The sequence below is a fragment of the Staurois parvus genome, unplaced genomic scaffold (genome assembly GCF_062004578.1).
Source record: "Staurois parvus isolate SC_StPar_1 unplaced genomic scaffold, SC_StPar_1.0 ptg000511l, whole genome shotgun sequence".
In the NCBI taxonomy this organism is placed as follows: Eukaryota; Metazoa; Chordata; class Amphibia; order Anura; family Ranidae; genus Staurois; species Staurois parvus.
The window spans coordinates 1,274,812-1,299,610 of record NW_028318307.1 but is presented as its reverse complement, the minus strand read 5'-3'; the positions used below and the strand labels follow the sequence as shown (position 1 = coordinate 1,299,610).

The 24,799-nt window shown below is 40.3% G+C and overlaps 1 protein-coding gene across 14 annotated transcripts in view; it reads right to left on the bottom strand.

Annotated features, from left to right (window-relative positions):
- Positions 1-12,038: 12,038 nt before the first annotated feature.
- Positions 12,039-24,799, bottom strand: part of SRCIN1 (SRC kinase signaling inhibitor 1) — a 712,759-nt gene continuing 699,998 nt past the window's right edge. For 11 of the 14 annotated variants that reach the window (XM_089690017.1, XM_089690015.1, XM_089690016.1 and 8 more), the window contains one exon: positions 12,039-23,489. In XM_089690017.1, the coding sequence (XP_089546143.1) occupies positions 23,358-23,489 (132 nt within the window). In that variant the 3' untranslated portion in view covers positions 12,039-23,357. The remainder of the gene's footprint in view (positions 23,490-24,799) is intronic. The other 3 variants (XM_089690024.1, XM_089690023.1, XM_089690022.1) reach the window with 2 other exon arrangements.

Below are 24,799 nucleotides of genomic sequence, written 5' to 3'. Positions count from 1 at the left end.
GCAGTCATCCCTGCTGCCTGTGCACCTTTTTCTTCCACACTTTTCCCTTCCACATAACTTTCTATTAATGTGCTTTGATATAGCACTTTGGGAACATCCAACTTCTTTTGCAATTACCTTTTGAGGCTTTCCCTCCTCATGGAGGGTGTCAATGATGGTTTTCTGCACAACTGTCAGGTCAGCAGTCTTTCCCATGATTGTGATTCCTACTGAACCAGACTGAAAGACCATTTAAAGGCTCAGGAAACCTTTGCAGGTGTTATGGCTTAATTAGCTGATTAGAGTGGGACACTTTGAGCCTAAAATATTGCACCTTTTCACAATATTCTAATTTTCTGAGATTGTGGATTTGGGGTTTTCATCATAATTATGACAAATCATGGCTTGAACTATCTTGCTTTGCATGTAATGAGTCTATCTCAAATATTAGTTTCACATTTTAAGTTGCATTACTGAAATAAATGAACTTTTGCATGATATTCTAATTTTTCGAGTTTCACCTGTATATATACACACGGGTTAGACAAAAAAATGGAGACACTATATGATTTGCAGTTGTGAAAGTGATGACATGTTTGACATTGAAAGCGAAAGTAATATAACATTCTTTTGCTACTGCTGTTTGATGAAACACCTAGGTAACAGGTGGGAAGCCTCACTTTCATCATTCACTGCTAGTAATACGGAGTCATGTCAGGGCTTACTGAGCTTCAAAGAGGGCAAATTGTCGGTGCCGGCTTACCTGGTGCCTCTGTGACTGAAATTACCAATTTATTTGCCATGTCGTGAGGTACAGGATCAAAGACTATGACGGCATATACAGTTTCCAGGAATATGTTGTATGATAAGCATAAGCGCGGTCTACATGGTCAACTGACCGAAAGAGACAAAAGGACATTGCGCAGGATTGTGACCCAGAATAAGAAAACAACTGCTGCAAAAGTGACTGCAGAGCTCAATCTCAGTCTTCACGGGACTGAGGCTTCCCACTTGTTAGCTAGGTGTCTCATCACACAGTGGAAGCAAAAGTGCGTTACATCACTTCTGCTTTCAACGCGATATATGTTGTCACTTTCACACCTGCAAATCACGTAGTGTTTTCTTTTTTTGTCTAACCCCTGCTGCGTGCTTGTGTGTGTATGTATGTATATATATATATATATATATATGTATGTATGTATGCATGTGTGTGTGTAAGACTGATCATGTTGTCACTTTGTAAATAATTGGATGCACGTTACCTGGCTAGTGAGTGACAATCTGCTGTATGAGGCTAAGTTTATACTTGAGATTGGGAGCAGTAAAATAGGTTGTTGAGCCACATTTTTGCTGTCCTCTCTTAGGCCCTTTCTACATGAACCATCCAATCAGGTCAGCCTGCCAGTTTTTCAGGTGGACCTGATTAGACCCTCAATTTGCCCCTATGACCTGGCAGGTGTAAACAGACTTGTTGGTTTACACTCGCCTAGCTCCAATTTGATCTGGTCGACTAAAAAAAAAAAAGGGGGGGGGACCCCCTAGGCGGAAGGGATCAGAGGGCAGTCAGCTTCCCATAGAGAATAGCAGGCTCTGCCTATGTCTGCTCTGCATAAACTGAGCGACACAGACCTTTCTGCAGACATGGGTCTTGTGGACTTCCATGATATCACAGAGCGCAGGGTCAGCTCCATTCTGCATGCACCTGAATTTCATGCATGTTGCCAATACTTGTGGATATGTCTGTGTATATACAGTATGTGTACATATATACAGTATATGTGTATATACACACAAATATCCACTCCCACACACAATTATACAAAGTTATAAATGTGTTGATCAATGGATGCTGTTCCAGTGACCTTTCATTCAGCCTCCAGAGCTGCAGGCGATTATTTTATAGTAGAAAACGGCTTCATTATCCAACATCTTTCCACAACACTTCACACAATACTGGACTTGATCATAGCAAGTTTTTTTTCCACGCAAAATGCTGCCATTCCGGACTAGTTTTGGGACTAATGTATAATCCTGTCATGCAGATAATGTAGAACGTTCCTTCACCTCATTCTGTAAATATGGTTCATAAATGTGTAACATAATCGAAAATGTATAAGAGTGTTTGCTTACCTGTCCTCTTTTATCTAGAAAATGGGAGATATTGCTGAATAAAGCTGCATGTTTTCTTGATATGTATACATAATTTGCCGGACTGTAAACCAAATGCACCCCAGTACCCCCCAGTACAGGACTTTGCAGTATAAAGTCAACTCCTGTCCTCACTGGCAGCATAGAGAGGATGTCTCAGCAAACCATGGCAGTTTGTGGCACTCATGTGCAGAATGAGCTCTGGACACCTTTGGGAAAATATTCATAAAGTGCCAAATGGTCAGTTTGCAGAGCACATCACAATATTTGCTACACACCACACTGTCCAGCTGAAGAGCATGCGCCTTGATTGGCTATTACATGCTCAACAACTAAACTTCCAACTTGTTAATGCAAAGTTCAGGCTTATCAGCATTTACTGAAATTTTATAAGGACTGGTTCTCATGCGCAGTGGTAAAAGCTGGCATATGAGCTGTGGTTTTACTGCCCACCTAAAGCCCCTTTCACACAGACGTTCCAATCAGGTCAGACCATCTATTCTCCTCTATGGAAAATTTACACCCACCTGCTTTTGATATGCTAAAAACAGAAGGAGGATATGATCCCTTTCCGTTTATGGATCGGATGACAGTCTGTTTACATCTGACCGCCCATAGAGAACAGCGGACTGTGTCCATGTCTGCTCTGCATAAGTGGAGCAGACACGGACCTGTCATTCGCCTGCTCAGTAGGGATCAGTGGACAGATCCCCTGCTGAGAAAACCGATCGGAGAAGGAGTCCGCATGAAAGGGGCCTAAAGAGTTGCAGCTGCTTAGGGGTATGTGCAGGCCATGATGTTTTGATTTGCAAGTGCAGCAAAATTAAATTGAATGGTGCATTCAGTTGGCAGTATTGTGGCCTAATGTGACAAATGTAAGTGTATGGGGCTGGTGGTTCAGTCTTTTTAGGGGTAAAACAGGCAGTGAGGAGGTGACATAACACCTACTTACTGCCTGTTAAACACCCTCTGAAAAGTGATCCATTGTGGATTTCTTTTAGGAAGAGCAGCAAGAGCTGCCACACGTGAGAACGAGCCCTGATACTGCCAATAGCAGACACTGGAACCACCATTAAATATGTTCTGTCTTCAAATAGCAAATCATGATGTCAATTAACTGATAAATACCTGTAGAGAATTGATTTATAACTGAAACCACTCCAGTCTTCCACATTCAACTCATTATATTTGAACCTAACATCGTTATTTTAGCAGCTACCATGAACCTTCATGGTACCTTATGATAAGTTGTGGTATTTTACTGTAAGTTACAGTTGCTTGTGCTTCATATGTCTACATTGCACCTATAGGGATCGAAAAAGCAAATTGTAGGTCACAAATGTTAAATGCACAGACATGGCAAAATTTTAAAGGGGCAGCAAATTACCTGTGATATTACCGCTCCACATTTCTTTGTAAGCCGGGAAAAGATAAAACAATGTCTTTATGTACAGAGTACAATTATTTATGTGAGGAATATTGAGGCCCCTGGTCATAAGAAGAGTGAAGAACCAAGTATACTGTAAGTCCATAATGGAAATTTTAGGTGTCCTGTCCAAGAGTGATGGTACATGTGCAAAAGGTCACTTCACACGGCTTACCGTTATTATAAACAGCAGTATGAAATGTACTCATATGAGGTCCTTGTGTTGTGCGCACTGCCATGGTGTACAATATAGGAACTTATTCTTACCAAGGCAACAATTCTAAACAAAATAATGTAACTATGAAAACACATTGGCACAGATAATATATCCAATACCTTTGAGATTTCACTTGTTTGAGACTGAAATCATCAGTCTCACTTTTTGAAGATAATCCATAATTATACACCAGTACTGAAATGATACTTCATCATCCATTGAGGGGCACAGGGATGAAGTTATTCATAGACATATGGGTTATCCTGCTGCCTTCAGGAGGTTTACTGACAAACAAATGAAGGCCTGCCCACTATAACCCCGCCCACACGATGGTGCCTCAGTCCTAGGAGGTTGGACGCTTTCTGCTCAGCTCTGCTAAGGAAGAACGCCATCTACATTTTTATCATTTTCTATCAACATTCTCCATACTTGGTGGATGGTTTTTCATTTCAGTCAAGACTTTGGTAGATTGCTTTAGCTAGTCTCCTCATAGCAGCTGTCTGGACTGGCTGATGCTTGTGGCAGCCTTGGAGGCAAAATCCTGCAGGACCGAAGATTGCGGGGCTGGCCTGTAATGTGACTTTCAGACAAAGTTTGTTTGCCATGGAGTGCTTCAAAAGTCCAGGGCTGTGACTTATTTTTTGGTGGGTTCCAGTCCCTAAAGACTTCCTCAGGAGTAATGCCCACAGGGATGGATGTGGGCGAGGGGGGTGCAGAGATACAGGAATGTGACCTTTGAGCACTGGTCTCTGCTTTTGGGGCTTTTTGGACATCGTGCCAAGTCAGGTGAATGTAGGGTGTTCTCCAGTTCAGAGCAGTGGTATAACCTCGAGTAGAACCCAGTCTCTGTTAAATTGGCCATAGATGGATCATTCTTTTTTGATCAGCCAGCAGGCAGATAAAAAGAAAAAACATATTCTCTTATCCTCCCCACTGTGCTTTTGTATTGTGACAATGGGGACTCCTTCCCTGTCGGTCAGTCAGTTGGCTACATGTGCTGATTGAGCGCAAATTTTCCAACATTCCTGTTCAAAAGCAGTCAGTCACTAGATCAACTCTTCTCAAACAGAAATGGCCATAGATGGGGCAAAATGTGTCCGGCCCCTGCTGAATCATCCATCTATGGCCAGCTTGGTCAGTAAGCCTCAGGTAATGTATCTGAGCATTACACTCTTTATATGGCACTTTGCAGACCTGTGTGTACTGGGCCAGTTAGCTACAGAGTGCGCTTCATTAAGAGCTGTGGTATTACCCAGTCTCCAGTCTGCGACACAGACACTTTATTATCTGGTATTTCTATTGTTAAGTGTATTTTGAAAATTCTAGACATGAATGTGCTGGGTCATAATGATTTATGTGCTGTGTCATTATGACTTATGATTAATAGCCTTTAGTGCCGGTTAGCTCCAGACCGAGGATGATTGATAGTTTACAGCTCCAACAGTTGTCTCCTTCTCACCAAGCATCTTGCTGATGGTCTTGTAGCCCATTCCAGCCTTGTGCAGGTTTACAATCTTGTCCCTGATGGCCTTTGACAATTGTTTGGTCTTGCCCAAGAAAGAGATTCTTTGGACAGGTGTCTTTTATATAAATAATGCGTTGTTGTTAGGAGCACCTTCTTAAATAGACAGGACTAATTTGTGTACCACATGAGCACATAGCTAGTCTTTGGGAGGCAGAATTATTGTTGGTTGGTAGGGGATCATATACTTATTTTACTCAATGAATTGCAACTCAATTTTTAACATTTGTATCGTGTGTTTTTTTATGGATTTTTAGTTGATGTTCTGGCTCTATCATTTAAAATACATCTATGATAAAGATTATAGACCCTTTATTTCTGTTCTCTGTAAGTGGGCAAACTTACAAAATCCGCAAGGGGATCAAGGAATTATTTTCCCCACTGTATCTCACTTATTTCAGTCTGCTTGGTTTGTGAGTATGCCTTGCCTCTATTGGATGTAGTTGCTTTCCATAACAACATATAGCTGCCATGTTCTGTCTTGTTGCGTCATGTCCTGTGTCCCTCACTGGTTTTCCCTCAGGGAACTGGCATCTGTAGTCAAAATCCTGGGAGCTTTCTATTTATATAGGTTCAACCTCCCTGGCTTTGCTACCTGAGCCAGCTGTCTCCACTGGAGCTATAGGGTCTCTATTCTCCCCTTATGACTTCTTCTCTGTGAATTATTAATGAAGCAGTCTGCTCAAAGACTTTGAGCATTTTTGACTGCTACCATTTCAGCAGCACATATCTCCAAAGGCATTTCTCCTGTACATGTGCCTAGGGATCTCATTCCTATTTCTGATTCTGATTTTTGCACAGCCTGCTCCTGTAGAACCTGTTTTCAATGCTCAAACTTGTGTCCAATTTGGCTTATGCTGTATGCTCACCAGTTCTTATTTGCTGTTGCAGGTACAGATTTTTCTATGCCTTCTACTGCCACAAATGTTTTTCCACTCTGCTATCCTGTCGAGAGAAACATGTAGGGCAGAGCATGGTGGTGACATCATCACATTCGTCTGGTGAGCCGGCGGATGTCTGTGATTTGCTTTAATTTTTTATTGTGAGTGCCCACTTAGTATTACAATAAATGGCGTTTTAACTGTACTTCACTATGGTATTTTCTAACTTTCCCCACTGTTATGCCTTTGTGGTGCTGAGACATTTGTGAGGCACATCCAGTGAGTGTTTGTGCCATGGCACTGGGGAGATAGACACAAGGCACAATCTGCAGAGATGAAGAGAAAGCTGGCATCATTCATCCATCCATTAAGGATTTGTCATCCAAAAAGTGCTATCCAAAAGGGCCTGATTGTCTGGAAAGCTGCGGCATGTACAATTGGGTTGTGAAGATAGCCCTTTTAACTCACGGTGGACTTTACAAGCTTTAATTTGATTGGACTGAAATGTATATTTGTATGTTTGAGCACGATTTTGATATGCACATATATATATTTTCAGAATGACAGTGCAACACAATTTTTCAAGTTAAGTGTTTTTCCAGTAACCCCCTTTCTGAGAAACAATCTGTGAGAAGACTAGGGCACTCTTATGCTTGCATGGCCTTCTCCCGATCATGTGAGGCAATTTTTCCCCAAAATAGGGAATTTCTGGAATATTGGTCCAAACCCTTGTTGGATTCTCCAGTCCGTCACCAAATAATGTATTTAAGAACTACACTAATGCGCAGTTAGAATCCTTATTTAAGCTAGCTGAAATGACAGTCCTCTACTGGCAACAACCTTAGTTGGAAAGATGTCCCTTTGGCGATGCTCTCAATCATGGCATGACCAATATACCTACATATCTTGTAAGTGAGCTCTTCTTTTCTGCAGTTATTGGTCTCAGCTGTGTTTCCATCCCCTAAGACAGTGATGGCGAACCTATGGCACGCGTGCCAGAGCTGGCACGCAGAGCCATCTCAGTGGGCACGCCAGGAAGAAGAGGATGATGAGCGCGCATGGACCGGCCATCCAGATCTCGTCCACACTGGACCCCCATCAAACTACATTTCCCACATGTCTCTGGGGCCAGGGTGGGCGTGGACGAGAGGAAACGGCTCCAATGCGGCTCTGGCACCAGGGGTGATGTACCCGGGGATTGGCGCGGAAGAGAGGAAGAGGCTCCCACACTGCTCCGGGGCCAGGGGCAACGTGTTCAGAGTGGATGGGAATGAGCTGCTGGGTTGGAAGCCACACCGACGCTGCCAGAGGTGAGATTAACTGCTTACAGTGTCATCCATCAGTGCCCAGCAGTGTCGCCTGTCAGTGCCCAGCAGTGTCGCCCATCAGTGCCATCCATCAATGATGCCCAGCAGTGCCATCCATCAGTGCCCAGCAGTGTCGCCTGTCAGTGCTGCCCAGCTGTGCCACCTGTCAGTGCTGCCCATCAGTGCCACATGTCAGTGCCCAGCAGTATCGCCCATCAGTGCTGCCCATCAGTGCCACCCATCAATGATGCCCAGCAGTGCCATCCATCAGTGCCCAGCAGTGTCACCCAGCAGTGTCGCCTGTCAGTGCTGCCCAGCAGTGCCACCTGTCAGTGCTGCCCAGCAGTGCCACCTGTCAGTGCCCAGCAGTGTCGCCCATCAGTGCTGCCCATCAGTGCCACCCATCAATGATGCCCAGCAGTGTCATCCATCAGTGCCCAGCAGTGTCACCCATCAGTGCCCAGCAGTGTCGCCTGTCAGCGCTGCCCAGCAGTGCCACCTGTCAGTGCTGCCCAGCAGTGCCACCTATCAGTGCCCAGCAGTGTCGCCCATCAGTGCCACCCATCAATGATGCCCAGCAGTGCCACCGATCAGTGCCGTCTGTCAGTGCGTCCAGGTAGGCAAGTGGTTAATTGCAGTGTTGGCACTTTGAAATAAAAAAGTTGGTTTGTGTTGCAGTTTTGGGCACTCGGGCTCAAAAAGGTTCGCCATCACTGCCCTAAGACCTGACTTGGAGGCGTTTTTTTCAACCTGCATTGTCAATATCCATCTCCTGTCTTGAGCTTCCCAAGATTTGAGTGTCCATTATAGCATTGACTTTTAGGTCTGCTATAGTGCTTACAGCTTCCTTTTTGAAGAATATCTTCTAGATTCACTTTTTCCAAGTTCTAAGAGTTTCCTTTTATTCCATGTGTGATCTTGTCTATGTAGTATAATGATACTGACGCATTCACACCTACAGAATTGTGTGATTTACGGGAACTTTGTTCACATACTCCTCCCAGTACTGTCCTTCTGTACTTGCCCTTCTTATTGTCTTACCTTGAATTACCCCCTCTGGTTTGTGGATTATACACTGTAGTCGTTTTTGATATGAAAGATCGCCTTCTATATGGATGTATAGGTCAGTCTTCATATGAACTCCCCTTGCATTTTCTGAAAATGCTTAGTCCTTTTCCTGAAGCATTCTGAGAGTTCTTACAAACTCCAAGTCATCGCTTACAGTTGCAAGAAAAAGTATGTGAACCCCTTGGGATTACATGGAGTTTTGCATGAATTGGGCATAAAATGTGCTCTGAACGTCATCTAAGTCACAACAAAGAAGAACAAGAATGGAATACATGGGAGGACACCACAGAGGAAGCCATTGCTGTCCAAAAAGAATACTGCAGCACGTTTGAAGCTTGCAAAAGAGCACCTGGATGTTCCACAGCACTACTGGCAAAATATACTGTGGACAGATGAAACCAAGATTGAGTTGTTTGGGAAGAACACACAACACTATGTGTGGAGAAAAAAAGGCACAGCACACCAACATCAAAACCTCATCCCCACTGTAAAACATAGCGGAGGGAGCATCATGGTTTGGGGCTGCTTTGCTGCCTCAGGGCCTGGACGGATTGTTGTCATTGATGGGAAAATTAATTCCAGAGTTTATCAAGACATTTTGCAGGAAAAAGTACGACCATCTGTCCGCCAACTGAAGCTCCACAGAGGATGGGTGATGTAACAGGACAATGACCCAAAGCATACAAGTAATTCAACAAAACAATGGCTGCAACAGCACAGAATACGCCTTCTGGAGTGGCCCAGTCAGAGTCCTGACCTCAACCCGATTGAAATGCTGTGGCATGACCTTAAGAGAGCGATTCACACCAGACATCCCAAGAATATTGCTACACTGAAAGTTTTGTGAAGAGGAGTGGTCCAAAATTACTCCAGATCGTTGTCCAGGTCTGATCTGCAACTACAGGAAACGTTTGGTTGAGGTTATTGCTGCCAAAGGAGGGTCAACCAGTTATTAAGTCCAAAGGTTCACATACTTTTTCCTCCCTGCACTGTGAATGTTTACATGTTATGTGCAATTAAACCATGGCAACATCCAATGTTTGTGTAGTATTATGTTCAGCAGACTGTGTTCTTCTATTGTTGTGACTTAGATGACGTTCAGAGCACATTTTAAGCCCAATTCATGCAAAACTCCACGTAATCCCAAGGGGTTCACATACTTTTTCTTGCAACTGTATATACTCCGCTCCTTGCAGTGAAACTTACACTTCGTTACCCTCACAGCATCTCCTTATAATCTTGTTTATCTAGAGCAACCCAAGGCCCACGATGGCTATGACTGTGGCCCAACTCAAAATTGTAAACTTACCTAAAAATGTTGAATTTTTTTTTTTAATGCATTTACACTTGGTGAATGCATGCAGCTGAAGAAAACATTGAGTGTCTCTTTACTGGACTTTTATAAGTTTTATCTGCCCAAAGAAAAATATCAAACTCTTCACAATCATGCCTTATGCATGTCATCAGTTTTTGGCAGCCCCTATTTTTGTAAGCAACTATTTGTAAAGATGAATCACACAAAGGGCAAAATCAGAACCAAAATATCCGATGAGCACCTTGAGAATTCATTGAGAATTGCTATTACATCCATTGAACCAAATACTGATATGTTATCAAAAACAGTGTCAAATATTGCACAAGTTTTATATTGCCCTCTTTTACTATAAAAATTTTTAAAAAAATTAAGTTTTATTACTAAGATAGGTACATTATCTAAATCAATGACTGTTACAGTGATCTGCCTGACTTTTTCTGTTAATCAGCTATCCTTATTGTAGGTGTATTTTATATGTGGCCCAAGACAATTCCTCTTCTTCCAATGTGGCCCAGGAAAGTCAAAAAGTTAGACACCCCTGGTCTAGAAGTTCACGTGAGGCCTAATTACTAGATGTAGATTCTTCTGTCTATATTTCAGACTGTATCCCCTTATGTGAAGTATTTGTGTGCATTGAAGATCTCTTTCCATTTCTTCCTTCTGAAGTCCTGAAATTTTAGGATGGGTTTTCTGAGGCTTTATTGTTTACCTCACATTATTGGCCACTTTCGCTGTTGATCCAAGGTATTCCAATTGAGGTTTCCTCTTGGTGGTTGTTTAGTTTGTTCCCCGCTTGCTCTTGAGCTCCATACCCTTTAGAGACAGACCATTTTTTGTTGTGCTCCTAATCTGCCTTGACAACCCTTTGGCATCATTCCTTGCAGAAGCAATTTCCTATTGCTGCTCAAATGTTTCTGTGACCCTTTGGCAAAACTCTTCTCCCTTGAATAATTCCACATCTATTGGGTATTTTAGTGGCTATTGCTCAAAGTTGGATTGCTTTTATATTTCCCATACATGTATAAATAAATTCACTGTGTCCCTCATAAAATGATAAAGAAAGAAGACTGTTACATAGTTAACTCAGGTTGAAAAAAAGCCACAAGTCCATATAGTTCAACCAACAGAAAAATATTCATACTATAAAATCATTTTTTATGTCTTTTGAGGGACATGGGTCCCACACATCATTTGTGGCTCTACACTCTGCTTGCTCACAAAAGTGGGACCTGATGGTTATGGGCAGGGTTATGATGGGCAGCCCTTCAACCTTTTTTTTTGGTTTGCCAGTGTCAAACTTCTGTTACTGCATGCTTGTGCCCATCTATGGACTTCAGGAAAAAGATGGTGAAAATAAAACTCATTATATTGCCAATGCCAACCACAAATTCATAACTACTGTCTATTTCAGAGGAATTGTGACTTCAGTGCTGAAAACAAATTCCTTATAAAGTGATATAAAAAGAAGTTCTCAATTATCCAAACGTTTTCTGTATCTGAAATATCAAGATCTTGTATGATATATCTAGAAATGTGAAATAATGACATTTGAACACTGTGGACATGTTGTCTTGATATTTAAGATATTATGTTTTCACATACTCAGTATATGCTTCCAGATCAAGGATGACATCTCAGAGGACTGGATACAGACCATAGACGATCCTCACTGGTTCTCTTGAAACTGTGGACTACTAAATGACTGCCTTTGGGCTCCAATGGTTATTTTGGAGTTTATTACATACAAGATTCTACATTATAGGTATGTAGTGCAATCTAGGTGAATCTGCAAACCATATTGTGATAAGTACAGACTGTGAAGATTCATGAGAAGTGTAAGCAGGTACAATCCTGCACAATTCAAATGGAGCTCTTCACTAAATAGGCATAAGTAATTACCTTCAGTTAAAGAGCTATGGGCAGCTAAAGTTATATTCAAATCTCTATCTGTCCAGCAAAAGTTGAGACTTGCTCAGTTTGAATTGCCCATTTTTTCAATAGTATTACTATATATATGCGTCTGAGGTTTTATATGTGGTTTCAGCCTGATGTCCAACAATTTACAATTAAAAACACCTGTGCATAGCTATAATCTGAAAATACAGTAATATGAAATGTATGTGTTTTGCAAAAGGAAATTAAGGCTTCATTCCAAAAAAATAAAAAACTCAAGACTTTTATGTTTCACCGAATATTTATGGCATCCATATATTTATACATTGAGCTATAGTCTACAAGTGTAGCATTGAATGTACAAAATGACATCATTACCCAGAATCACTTGCAAAGGGAAACGATTTGAGAGGTATTGAACAGTGAAAAGTTCACAAATATTAACCATGCTCAAACCATTTGTACAAAAAAATAGGTTCTCCTCTGTCAATTTATTATCACCACTTTTTGACAACGTCGAGACAATATTGCTAAACATCATGCAAAAACCAGGTGCCCACGTTTCCTCAATATCCTGTTATGAAGACCAGTGCACAGGAAGAGTATACTGTATGCCCAAGCAAACAATCTGATACTGTTCATTTCTAAGATGTTCACAATTAGAATGCATTTTTCAGCTCATACAAATCCTTCCTTATCTGTAGTCTTCCTGCAGATTACTCTAAAACATGCACTTTGAGGATGCAGGCAGAAAGATCGTTATTCTGAAAGGATTTTACTGGTGCTGCGGTGGCTTTGTTAGTTTTCTTTATTTGAGGATAACAATTATTTCAGCAAGGACAGAAAATACTTGTTCATATTGCCAGAAATGCAGTGTTCTTGTCACTTCGTTTGAGCTGACATGGAAACAATAATGTTATCTGTAAACTACAAACGTCCCCATGTAATGGAGATGACAAAGGCAGATACACTATATGCTCAAAAGTTTATGGACACCTGACCATCACACCTACAATAGGCAAGTTTGTCAAATTTGCCATTCCAAAACCATGAGCATTGATACACAACTGAACAACACTTTGGGGCTATACCAGGTTCCACTGGAAAGCGTGTCTGCGGGAATTTGGCCAGTTTAGTAAAAAAGCATTTATCCCAAAGATTTTCAATAGGGTTGAGTTCAAGGCTCTGTGAAGGCAACTCAGGTTCCTCCACACAAAGCCAATCAAACCATTAAATTTTGGACCTGACTTTTGGACACAGTCACGTCCTAAAACTGTAATCACAATGTTGGAAGCACACAGTTGTTTAATATTTCTTTGTATGCTGTAACATTAACAAGAACCTTCATTGGAAACACCTGCACTCAATAATTAGGAGGGGGTGTCGTATAATTTTTGCAGTATACTGTAGTATGAAATTATCAGGTGTCCACAAACTTTTGATCATATAGTGTATATCTGAAGTCCATCCTGGGTGGTGACAATGGCTTCCTCTGCAAAGCCAGTAAAGTAGTAAGCATAGCCACCCCAGGATAGGAAGTGTGCTATTCACAGGATTACCAGGTGAAAATAAGGAGGAAAAAGAAAACTAATACAGCCACCTCAACTAAGGACTTGTAAGCTACAATAGATTCATTTTTGTTTTTGGGTTTAGATATTCTTTAATAATCTGCATATAGTCACTGTATGAGTGCCCCTAGGTACTCCCTAAATCTAATTTTAAACCCCAGACATGTTCAGTTTGGAGCAGAATTCTGAATGGCTAAGAGCAGCGTTGGACAAAATCAATATTTCATTTAAAAGTTGTTGTTGGTTTTACTTTTCAAGTATATTAATATTTTTCATAAATATACACTCATAGGTGTTTACATTATTTGAATGTTACTATGGCTGCATGTACATCAAAAGTGATTTATGCGCCCATAAGCACGGATCAACACTGAATGTAGACCTTAGAAGGTGTTTGTAAATGTTATACTGTGGACTGCCCACAGCTATCTGCTCCCTGGTCAGACCTGCAATCAAGGATGACATCTGCCGACGTTGGCTTCCCTTCCGCCTCTGCCATGTCATGGGAGCAAATACTGAGTGCTGAAAATGTAGCCAATGATGGCAAGGCTGAATGAGAAGAATAAGTTGTGCTGATTCCATTGTATTTTATTTAGGTAGGTCCATATCATATTCACAGAGCAGGGGTTATCTTATTCAGCCCATAAAGTACTTAAGTTTACAACATATATACTGTATAGGAAACCGTGTGAAACAAGTCAATACCATGCTCAATTTCATCATGGCCACCATCATCATTGCAACATTGTCACTTTGAGGGAGATTTACTAAAACTGGAGCATAAAAAATCTGGTGCAGCTCTGCACAGAAACCTATCAACTTCCAGGTTTTATGGTCAACGCTTAACTGAACAAGCTGAAGTTAGAAGCTGATTGGCTACCATGCACAGCTGCGTCCAACTCTCCAGAGTGCTCCAATTTTAGTAAATCTCCTCCATTGAGTGACGCACATAGTGTAGCTTACAAGATAAAGTGGCCACCATAAAACATCCAGCTGATTGTGCTTTCCTCCAAGGTCATACTACCTTTATGCATTTTTATGGCAGAGAAACAACCACATAAACATTGGAGGAATGTACAAAACCCATAAAGATGTTTTCTGTTTTTCCTGCGTTTGCTGTGTGACCTTAGATTGTACGCCCCTTGAGGGTTAGGGACTGATGTGAATGTACTATATATATGTAAATGCTGCGTAAATTGAAGGCGCCATATAAGCACCTGAAATAAAATAAGATCTAAAATGTAACCAATAGAGGTGGTCCATTACCCCCCCCCCCCCTTAATATTACATAGCAAACTTCAGTTTCAGTGTTTTCAGAAAAGAGTTGGTAAAATGTTTAAATAGTTTATGCTATGTGACTAAGAACATGTAACGAAAATTCAAAAGTAGGTCTTGTCCCAACTTGGCTGTAAAAGTGGAAAAACACTTTAAGGCTGATAAATAAGGCCTTAGCTCAACTGGTATTTGTGACCATACAGAACTATTGGGACAGAGTGACTTTTTAGTATAACAACTGCACTATCCATAAAAATCCAATGGTTGCTGCAGTTCCATTTTACTCTAGATGCATATTTTAATGGTACACATTATTGGAAAGCAAAAATGAATACAAAAAAGGCACATGCAAGTTAAACAAACAAAAAAAACTCCAAAAAGGCATTTGAATAAAAACACTAAACAAGACGTACTTTTTGGTAATTTGTAGACTTCATCTAATTCTCTGCCCATTTGGTCTGTTTAAAGCAAAACTAATGTTGACTCCATGTGTTATCGATGGAATTATCCAGACTTTTGTTGGATATGGAAACCTAATCTTTGTGCATACGACCAGCTTAACCAGAAATGATGGTCTCCCAGGAAGTTCCCAATAATGAAAGAAAACAATGTGCTCCATTTACAAAGCTTCACTACATGCATTTTGTGCCCCTTTATGAATTAAATATCAAGAGATTGCTTGACATTAATAATGCAATTACAGTCTATTCATTGCAGTATTTTACCACCTATTACAGTACAAATGTATGTAAAAATATCACTAGCAGACGCCTGCCAATACATGTGAGATTTGATGAGCAGCAAAATCTTTTTTTTTTTAAAGTATGGATCTGCAAAAACAATATTTCTGTTCAATGTAAACTTGGATTCTCAGAAAAGCTAATTGGAGTATTTTGTTTTGCTAAACAGGAGCTTCTGAAGCAAACATTAAATAGCAAAAATAGTTTGCTCTTCTTTTTTTTTTTAAATAAGAGTCTTAAAAGAGAAGTACGGACTTGTGAAAAAAAAAATATTTATAATCACCTAGGTGGATGCAGCACTGAGCTAATGCTGCACAAGTGCTCCTCCGGCTCTTTAGGGAGAACTGGACAGTTAAACACTGCTGATCACTCAGTTCTCCCCTGTACTCTGAGTCTCCAGCTCTCTACTCTGCCCCCCCTAGCGCTCACTGGAGCGCTGGGCTGTAGGGGAGATGGGAGTGGCTGGCTCAGGCTCTTGGCGGATTGCTGAGAGGGTGAACCAGGTGCCAGTCCAGGCTTCTGGATGGGTCCCAACCACATGGTCGGGATCTTTTCAGAGCCTGGACTGGCTCTGTGACATCAGCCAACAGCTGTCAGCTGAGAATGAACTGCACTCCTGTGACATACCGGGGAAGTACAGCCAAGAAAGCTTTAATCTCCTTGTCATACCTAACTGGCCCTAACTAAAAATGTACTCCCCCTGCTCTCCTTAGCTTCTCCCCCTCTCCTTTTATTTGAAACATTTATTTTATTACTTTAAATAACTTTTTACTGTTTGTGGAAAATAGTAGTTAATTTTGTAAAAAAAAAAAATATTGTAGCGCAGGAAATGCATATGCAAAATAAAAAATGTTTTATTTGTAAATCACTTCACTGTAAGTTGTACCAGACACATACTTTAATATTATGATATATGGGTCAAGGTGCAGAAAAAAAAATAACACTTTTATAATTAGAACTATAGTAACATTTGTTTTAATATTTTTGCTAGTAAAATTGGGGGAAAACATTTTTAGGTTTATATTATAACTGCTTTTGCCTTTGAAATATATAGAAAATAAAAATCCCCCAAAAGGCTCAATCATATAGATGTCCACAAGAGGGTTTGCAAAACAGTGTAGCTATCATAAAATTTCAGCATAGCACCCTTCATCAGGCATTTCATAAAGCACACTAACAGTGAGACAAATAGTGCTGAAACAGTAAATGGTAATCACATTCAAACAAGAAAAATTCAAATACAGGTGTGGATGCATATTAACACTGTTGGAAGATGCTAGCAGCCACTGCATCTCTTCACTATAGAGTAAAATAGCATTGAAGAGCAAACATAACCTGAAAAATATTAACAATCCCCCCCCAAAAAAAACAAATGTAGATCAAAGTCATGATTTAATTTATACAGGTATAAAGTATTTAATTTATGGATCCAGAACATTCTTTTATTTTTAAAGCAGTAGTAAACCACATCGAAAAAAAATCCCTTGCATGGTAAAGGCATAATGTGCTAGTATGCATTGCACATTATGAAAGACTTACCTTAAAAGGAAGCCCTCCGGTGGAGGACTGTCATGACTCTCTGGGGCTTCCATTTTTCCCTGGCCTTCCTTTTGGATTCGCTAGCTCTGGCCGTCTGACTGGCCAAGCCTGATTACGTCATTCCCGCGCATGCAAGGGTATGCCATTCCTTAAGAGCACATGCACCGGCTATCAAAAAGAGCTAATATCTCCTAAATGGTGCACGTTTAGGAGATATTATTTTTACTTACAGATAAGCTTTATTATAAGCTTACCTGTAGGTAAAAATATTAAAGAAGAGTTTATGCCACTTTAACAACCACTTCCCATTTACCTCCCCATTAAGTTTTGGTACTGAATTTGGAATTGCAATCACTGTCTGTGATTTCTTTGTGAAAAGCCCAGCAAAGGTAATCTATTTGTTTACCTCCAATAACATTTATCAGTTCTTGATTCCCCAGAGCTCAATCTCAGTTCTGTATAGCCCGAGTCCCGTGAAGACTGAGATTGAGCTCTGCAGTCACTTTTGCAGCAGTTGTTTTCTTATTCCACATCACAATCATGCGCAATGTCCTTTTGCCTCTTTCGGTCAGTTGACCCTGTTGACTGCGCTTATGCTTATCAGATGACGTTTTCTTGGAAACTGTATATGCCGTCATAACCTTTGATACAGTGCCACGCAACACGGTAAATACATTGGTAATTTCAGTCACAGAGGTACCAGCCAAGCCGGCACCAACAATTTGCCCTCTTTGAAGCTCAGTAAACTCTGACATGATTCCGTATTGTTAGCAGAGCATGCAGTGAATGACAAAAGTGAGGATTTCCACCTGTTAGCTAGGTGTCTCATCACACAGCAGAAGCAAAAGAATGTTGCTTCCGCTTTCAGCATGAAACATGTCATCACTTTCACACCTGCAAATCATGTAGTGTTTCTATATTTTGTCTAACCCCTGAAAGTATCTAAACTCTAAAGTGGAGGAAACAAGGAGCTTCTGTTAAAAGGGAAATGTTCTGGATCCACAAACAAAATACTTTACATATGCATGTATTACGGACCGTTCAAAGGGTTGCCAAATGCAAGTGAACTCGTAAAGGTAAGACAGGTCTGAATTTTACAATTCGTGCTGCAGAAAACTGTATGGTATTACTGTATATCCACACCTGAGATTAATCTGTAATGTAAACAATGTATTTTACAGTTTAGATTTGCTTTTTGGCCTGACAAAGGGAGCAATGCCTAAAACTGTTGTCAATCTGTACATATTCTGTTGAACTTTTAATCTTCACTTGGTGCTACAACTATGGATTTATATATCTAGATCAGTATAACTGGCTAAATATCCATTTCAAGAAGAACAATTGTACTATTATGTTTTATTAATGCTTTTGAAATGAACACTTAACCCTTTTGCTTCAAGAGCCGTTTTCGATTTCTTTGCACACATTTCAAAAATAATTTTAGGCTTGAAGATTAGTTTACACCCCCAAACATTATATACAGTATATTCTGAAAGCGGACACCCTGTAGAATAAAATGTTTGTAGTTTAAATTTTTTTATATCACACAATATCTGTGCAATGATTTATCAAGTTCAAAATTTCCATAAAAAGTACATTAAAGTTAATTTTAGGGCACACATACACAACATCACTCATTTTTTGGTAATATATAAAAGATGAGGTTGCATGGAGTACATAGATACCCAATATGTTGAGCATTAAATTTGCACAAGCCCACAAAAACAATGATGATCTTCTGTACCTTTTATTTTCCATGGGTGACCGTTTTAAAGCCCCCACAGTTCATCAGCTTAGAGTCCACCATGATTAGGGGCCTAGAATTATTGCTATCACTCCTGTGTATGGTGGTAAGGCGATATCTAACATGTGTATTGCAAGCAACTTCATATGTAGGCTCTGTCAATGAGTGTGTTTATATTCATGTGTATGCATATGTAGGGCTGGGGTGGGCTAGACATTTTTTGGGGGTGTTTTGATGTAACTTTATTTTTGTAATTCACTAAAACTTTACGTTTATCATATAGGGAATGAAAAGTCCTCTATGTGATATATTTTTAAGTCAGGTTCTCTTTAATAAGACATCAGGAGTATTTTAGACCCCTGATTTCTTACTTGCCTTCCACTGTACTTAAAGCTTCTTCCCTGGCAGTAAGGGCCAGGGAAAGTGACATCAGAAACTGTAACTGACATCGCTTCATCATTGTCGGTTCATTCTAGCTAGGGGAGATCAGCAAATGAATGTTCGCTCTTCTCCCTCCCACTCACCCAATGGCATCTGTCATGTGGGTCCCGGGCCTGCAGTTGGTACAGCAGAGCACAAGATGCATGAAGATGGGGTCACGCCAGGTGGAGGGGGTATACTCTGGGGTCACAGAAAACAACCAGGTGCCTGTACAGCCAACCTGATCATTTTAATTAGAAAGCCGACAGTCGGCTTGTGGAGTGTACAGACAGTGTAAACCCCCCACTGCAAGGCTTACGCTAGTGGCAGTAAAAGGAATAAATGAGACAATTATTCTAAGGTAGAAACTCATAGCTGTTTTAGTCACAGAACTGTTTCAAAGGGGCTGTAGAGAAAATGGGCTGCACTGCTTTGCAGAACCCACTGATGTCTCCAGCATGTATAGTGGTAAGCAGGTAAAACTTTATAAATAAAGTTTTTGAAACAAAGTATAAATGTATTCATTCCCACAATTGTATTTGGTTTCACACAGATTGCACTAAATTGTTGTCAGGTAAAACGTCTCCTTGTACCACACCAATATGAACTGTTGCTTAGTTTTCTGCGCAATATACATTTCTAAATTTAACAGAAATACTGTAAATAGTTATAAATAATGTATATAAAAGTGTTTGTTGATAAAATTATATAGATGAACAATCTATAACTGTTGTAAATATAACAGGAATACAGTACGGTTTACAATCTTGGCCCTGGCTCTAATGACACATGTCCAAGCACTGGTACTTTTGTCTGTAAATATTACAGGAAGCCTTATTGCAAATTTGAATCTCATTTTTTCCTAAAATAACCCACTGCTCTGGCAACAAATGCCTGACACCAGTTTAGCACTCATCTATTCTAGAGAGAGGTTATAAAAACACATAATTACATGTAGAATTAACATTGTATATATGTTGATTGTGTGTAGGTCTCAGATGTATTGATACCCCTCATTAAATGTACTTGGCACCACTGTCAGAGACCAGGTCAAGAAACAGAAGAACTGGAGGTTTCTGCACAGGTGTCATTGTTGATGCCAGGTTGTCTAGATCAGTGTTTCTCAAACTTTTGTCAGTCACGGCACCCTTTGAAAGTATGCTAAATCTTGAGGCACCCCCAATCTACAATGGGATTGAATTCACCCTTTACATCAGGGTCCCCATCACAGCAGAAGCACCCCTTTTCACATTCTCAGCCCCCCTCCTCCCCCCTTCACATCAGAGTTCCTCACCTCTGATCCTCTTTCACATTAAGATTCTCATTCCCAGCCCAGTTTCACATTAGATTCCTCAGGCCCCCTTTTCACATAAGAGCCCTGAGTTCCTATCTGCCCAACACCATTTCACGTCCAAATCCACCATTCTCCTCTCCTTTTACATAAAGTCCTCAGTCACCGTCACTTTCACAGAATCCGCAGTTGCCCCACTATCCCCCTTTCACATCAGAGTCCTCAGTTTCACCCTTTTATATCAGTAAACTAACCCTCCCACCTTGTCTTTCACATGAGAGCCCTGAATGCTACCCTCCCTGGATTAGTATGTGTTTCAATATTGCTGGTCTGCCTGCACTATATAAATGCATGACACTGTGCAAAAATACAGGCATGGCATGGCACCTCTGACAATCCCAAACAGCACCAAGGTTGAGAAACTATAATCTAGAGAGAATCACTTTGGCTGGGATACATTTTGTAAATTAATTGTTCTTCACCCCTAAAAGCCTCATAGAAAACTGCTGGACTCCACTTAATGGCATGGCCATGAAACCTTAAGTAGGAATAATTTAATTGGGCCAGGTAGCTACTCTAGTATCAACTACCAATTAAATGTACCACTCCCAAAAAAGAAAAGGCTTTAAGTTATGACCATAAGTGAAATGTCTCATTTTCTTAACACAAATCCCCTATGAGTTTTAGAGGAAAGTATAAAGATTGGTAATTCGGCAAATGTCTAATTTTAAGCATCTCTACCGACTTATAAGCAACACTCACAATTGACCTTACCATTGTAAAATACCAATATGCTCAACGTACAGCAAAAACAGATCAAACCATATCTAACGACAAAATAGGTAATAAATATATTCCTACCATAGCATTTTGAAATGAACATATTCATAAAATGAACATGGACTTAAAGTGGTTGTAAACTTATGACATGAAATAAGAACAAAGAATATACCTCCTATGGTGTGCACTTGTCACAGTCTAGAGCACTAAGTATCTTTTCTCTCTGCTGCTTTGTTCCTCTGCAGGAGTCACTTCTGACAGGTTTTCTTGATGCCAAGAGAGAAAAACGTTGTCAGGGGAGGGAGCTCCAGCATACAACCTGTGACTGACATCCTCAGCTCTGTTCTTGTGTGCATAGTGAAGGGGGGGTGTCCCTTCCCTCCAATAAGCTCTCACTGAGATCTGAAGAGAGCAACTTCAGCCCCCCCCCCCACTTCCTGCTTCAAGTTCAGAAATGCTGTCTAAACTCTGGACTTTGAACGGCTGTAGAGAAGAGATGACAGATAAACAGCTGCAAATTAGGTAGGAGGGTTTGTTTCATCTCAGTGTATCACCTGGGGCCAGTCACTTCACTATATATGTAAGGGTTTACAACCACTTTAAAATATATATATATATATATATATATATATATATATATATATATTACACACCTTCTTTCTTTATTACTATATAGAATTCATACGAATTTTGAGTGCATGATAAAGTGACTCCTTAGTGCTGCTCTTTGTTAATACAGGAACGAAGATGTGGCAAAGTTTTTTTTTCCCACATCACTACTACAGGGTGCCACAGACAAGATTCCCTCCTTTCTCATAGTAGGAACTATATATACCCTGTTCTAAGTCATTGGACTGCCCTGTAGCTATAGACCTATAGTATTTATGATAATGCTTCTAACCCTAATGTAGAAACACCTTGCTCATATAAGCCTTCTCACGTCATAAAACAAAAATGTTAAAGTTGGACATAAAGAGATATATTCAGTATTTCTTTTGTATATATACATATATATTTATATATTGTTAATAAATTAGTAAAAAATGTAAAACACTTTCACGGAATGGAAAGAGTTTGCAATTTTGTCATTGTGATGAGAGATAGAATATTTTATGATTATTTTAAAACTCAATCTGCCTGTACAAAACTGGTCCAATTACAAAAGAAAAAAACACAGCTGTTTGGCGTGTGAAGAGACAAAAGTCAAGAAAATAACGTAATGTGCTCGCCAGGTCTCTCCCCTCTTGATAGAACACAGTTTTGTAGACACACAAGTCACCAACACACACACATTTCACAGACAATAGTGTTTTCAGTTTCTGTGCTTATATTATACTATGTTACATGGGAATGTCCTACATGTACACTCCTAAAAACCCTCATGAACATTTCGGCACAATCCCACAGGGCAGCTCTTGACTCTTGAATTCCAGCAGCCTAACAAATCCTTACTGGAACACCAAAACTTTAAATTGTGCCTTTAAGACCACAGCTGCCCAAAGCTGGCCAAAGGATAGATATTGCTAGACAAAGATAACAGTGTTGGTGTCACCGATCTTGGCATTTCACACTCTGCGTGAGTGATCATTTGATACCATATACCTGGTGACACAGGAGCCACCACTTTTTTTTTTGTCTGTGCTTTGTAAATTTTTTTCAGGCACAGTGCAGGACCTTCATCACCTATTCTGATTACATAATTGGGCAACCATGAAGTTGAGGGTGCAGCGTTAAACACCCATAAATACAATCTGCTCTCCAAAGGGTAGGGAGGGGTCTTTGCTTATTGCTGGCAATGCAACACACAAAAATATCATTCTGACATCTCTAGATGTCTACAGAAACAACACATAAATAAAGCTCCAAAATGAAAAAAAAAAACATATAACAAAGCAACATACAATGCTCAGGACCTCGACATAGAGTCCATTTAAAGTCCAAACATCTGGAGGTTCATATATACATCATTTGGAAAGATGCAGGTGTGGTAACAGTCAAGCCTGGGGAGGTGGGAGGCACCATGGAATACGCCGACTGTTGTCCGCCCCATCTCTCATGCTCCTTTCTGTGTTTTCGGCTCTTTGCCATGTCATTTGTCTTCAAGCTGACAAAATGCAGAGGGAAAAGAGGTGAGGGGACATTCAACCAGAAGAAGTTGGCTAGTTCAGTGTCCATACTTCAAAAGAGCATAAAGAATTCAGATGAGAAGAGCAAAGTTGTGTACAAAGTTGCAAAGTAGATAATTTAGAAGGAAATAGAGGAGTTTCTTGTACCAAATGAAGTTAGTACGGGAATAGAGGTTCGTGAAGGTACAGTTTTATCCGATGCCATGTTAGTCTCATTTGCACTACCAGCCTCTTTAGTTGATCTAGCTGCCTGGAAAGAGGAGTAAGAAGCAGACTGATGAAATTAATATAGTGAATTTACGCTTCATACATATATATATATAGGTGATATTGCTGTTTCTTTGTGATAAAATTTGTTTGGTAAGCTCATATGGGTGAGAAGAAATGGCAGAAAAAACAATGGATACTACACCAAGGTGCAATCATACATACACATATAACAGAGCTCCGATAAAGGCAACAAAAAAAAGCAACCAGAAAGATGAGAACTTATGGGGAGAACATAAACTGAATGCGGAGATGAATTTCTGAAAAAACAGCAGAACAAAAGGGAATGTCATAAGAGGGGGACAAGGGTCATAATGGCAGTGCAAGGTGGAGCAGAAATGAGAACAGGAAAAAAATTGGCGGAGACAGATGGGATGGAAATTTAAATCAGAGAATAGGAGAGGAGAGAAAAACAAATTAGAGATGAGTAGAGTTAATAGGGCACAAATGTAATGATAGAGTCATTACATTTGATGTCTGCAAGAAGTGCACAACATGCAAAGCTAAAACAAAGAAATACAATATTTTAGGACATCCAAAAACATGAAAGTAGATGAAAGGATGATTAAATCCCTCTGCACTATAAGTTGGGCATACTGTTAATGTTCTTGGGTGTTGACAAACTATAAAAAGATAAACCGAGTTTACTAAGAAATACCTTAATTTAACCTAAAATGCCACTATGCTGAAAGACTCAAAATGTGATTTGGAATACGGGAAAGTAGCTTGTGAAGAAAAGGGCTAGGGATTAATTCATCTGACTTTTGGCTTATGTATCTGCATGTGGCGAACAGACAGAAAAGACGGAAGTGGGCAGAAGCAGACAGTTGAGTAGTAGATAGTTGAAGAAATGAGATAATTAAATGGAGACAAATTATTACTGTAGTAGGGGAAAATGAAATGGTGTCCTTTTATCAAGCAGTGGTAAATGACCGCTGCTCAGTTCTCCGGCATTCTCAGAGGAGAGAGTTCTCCTCTGAATACCTTTTTATGAAGCGGTGTAGATCACTTCTCCGAATGAAGGGAGAAGCGATCTACAAACGCTTTGAACGCAGGAAAATGGCTGCTTTTACTATAATCATGCGAGATTACAGTAAGAGATCAGTCAAACACCATTTACTAAGCAGCAGTAAATTATTGCTGCTTCGTTTGCGGTTCCTCCGATTCTCCAGCTCTGAGCTGGAGAATCTGGAGGGAGAACACAGATCGCCAGTGAAGGGCTGACATCGTTCCTTCATGCACTGGCAGTCTGTGTTCTGAGATGATCAGCGGAGAACATGTTCTCCGCTGATC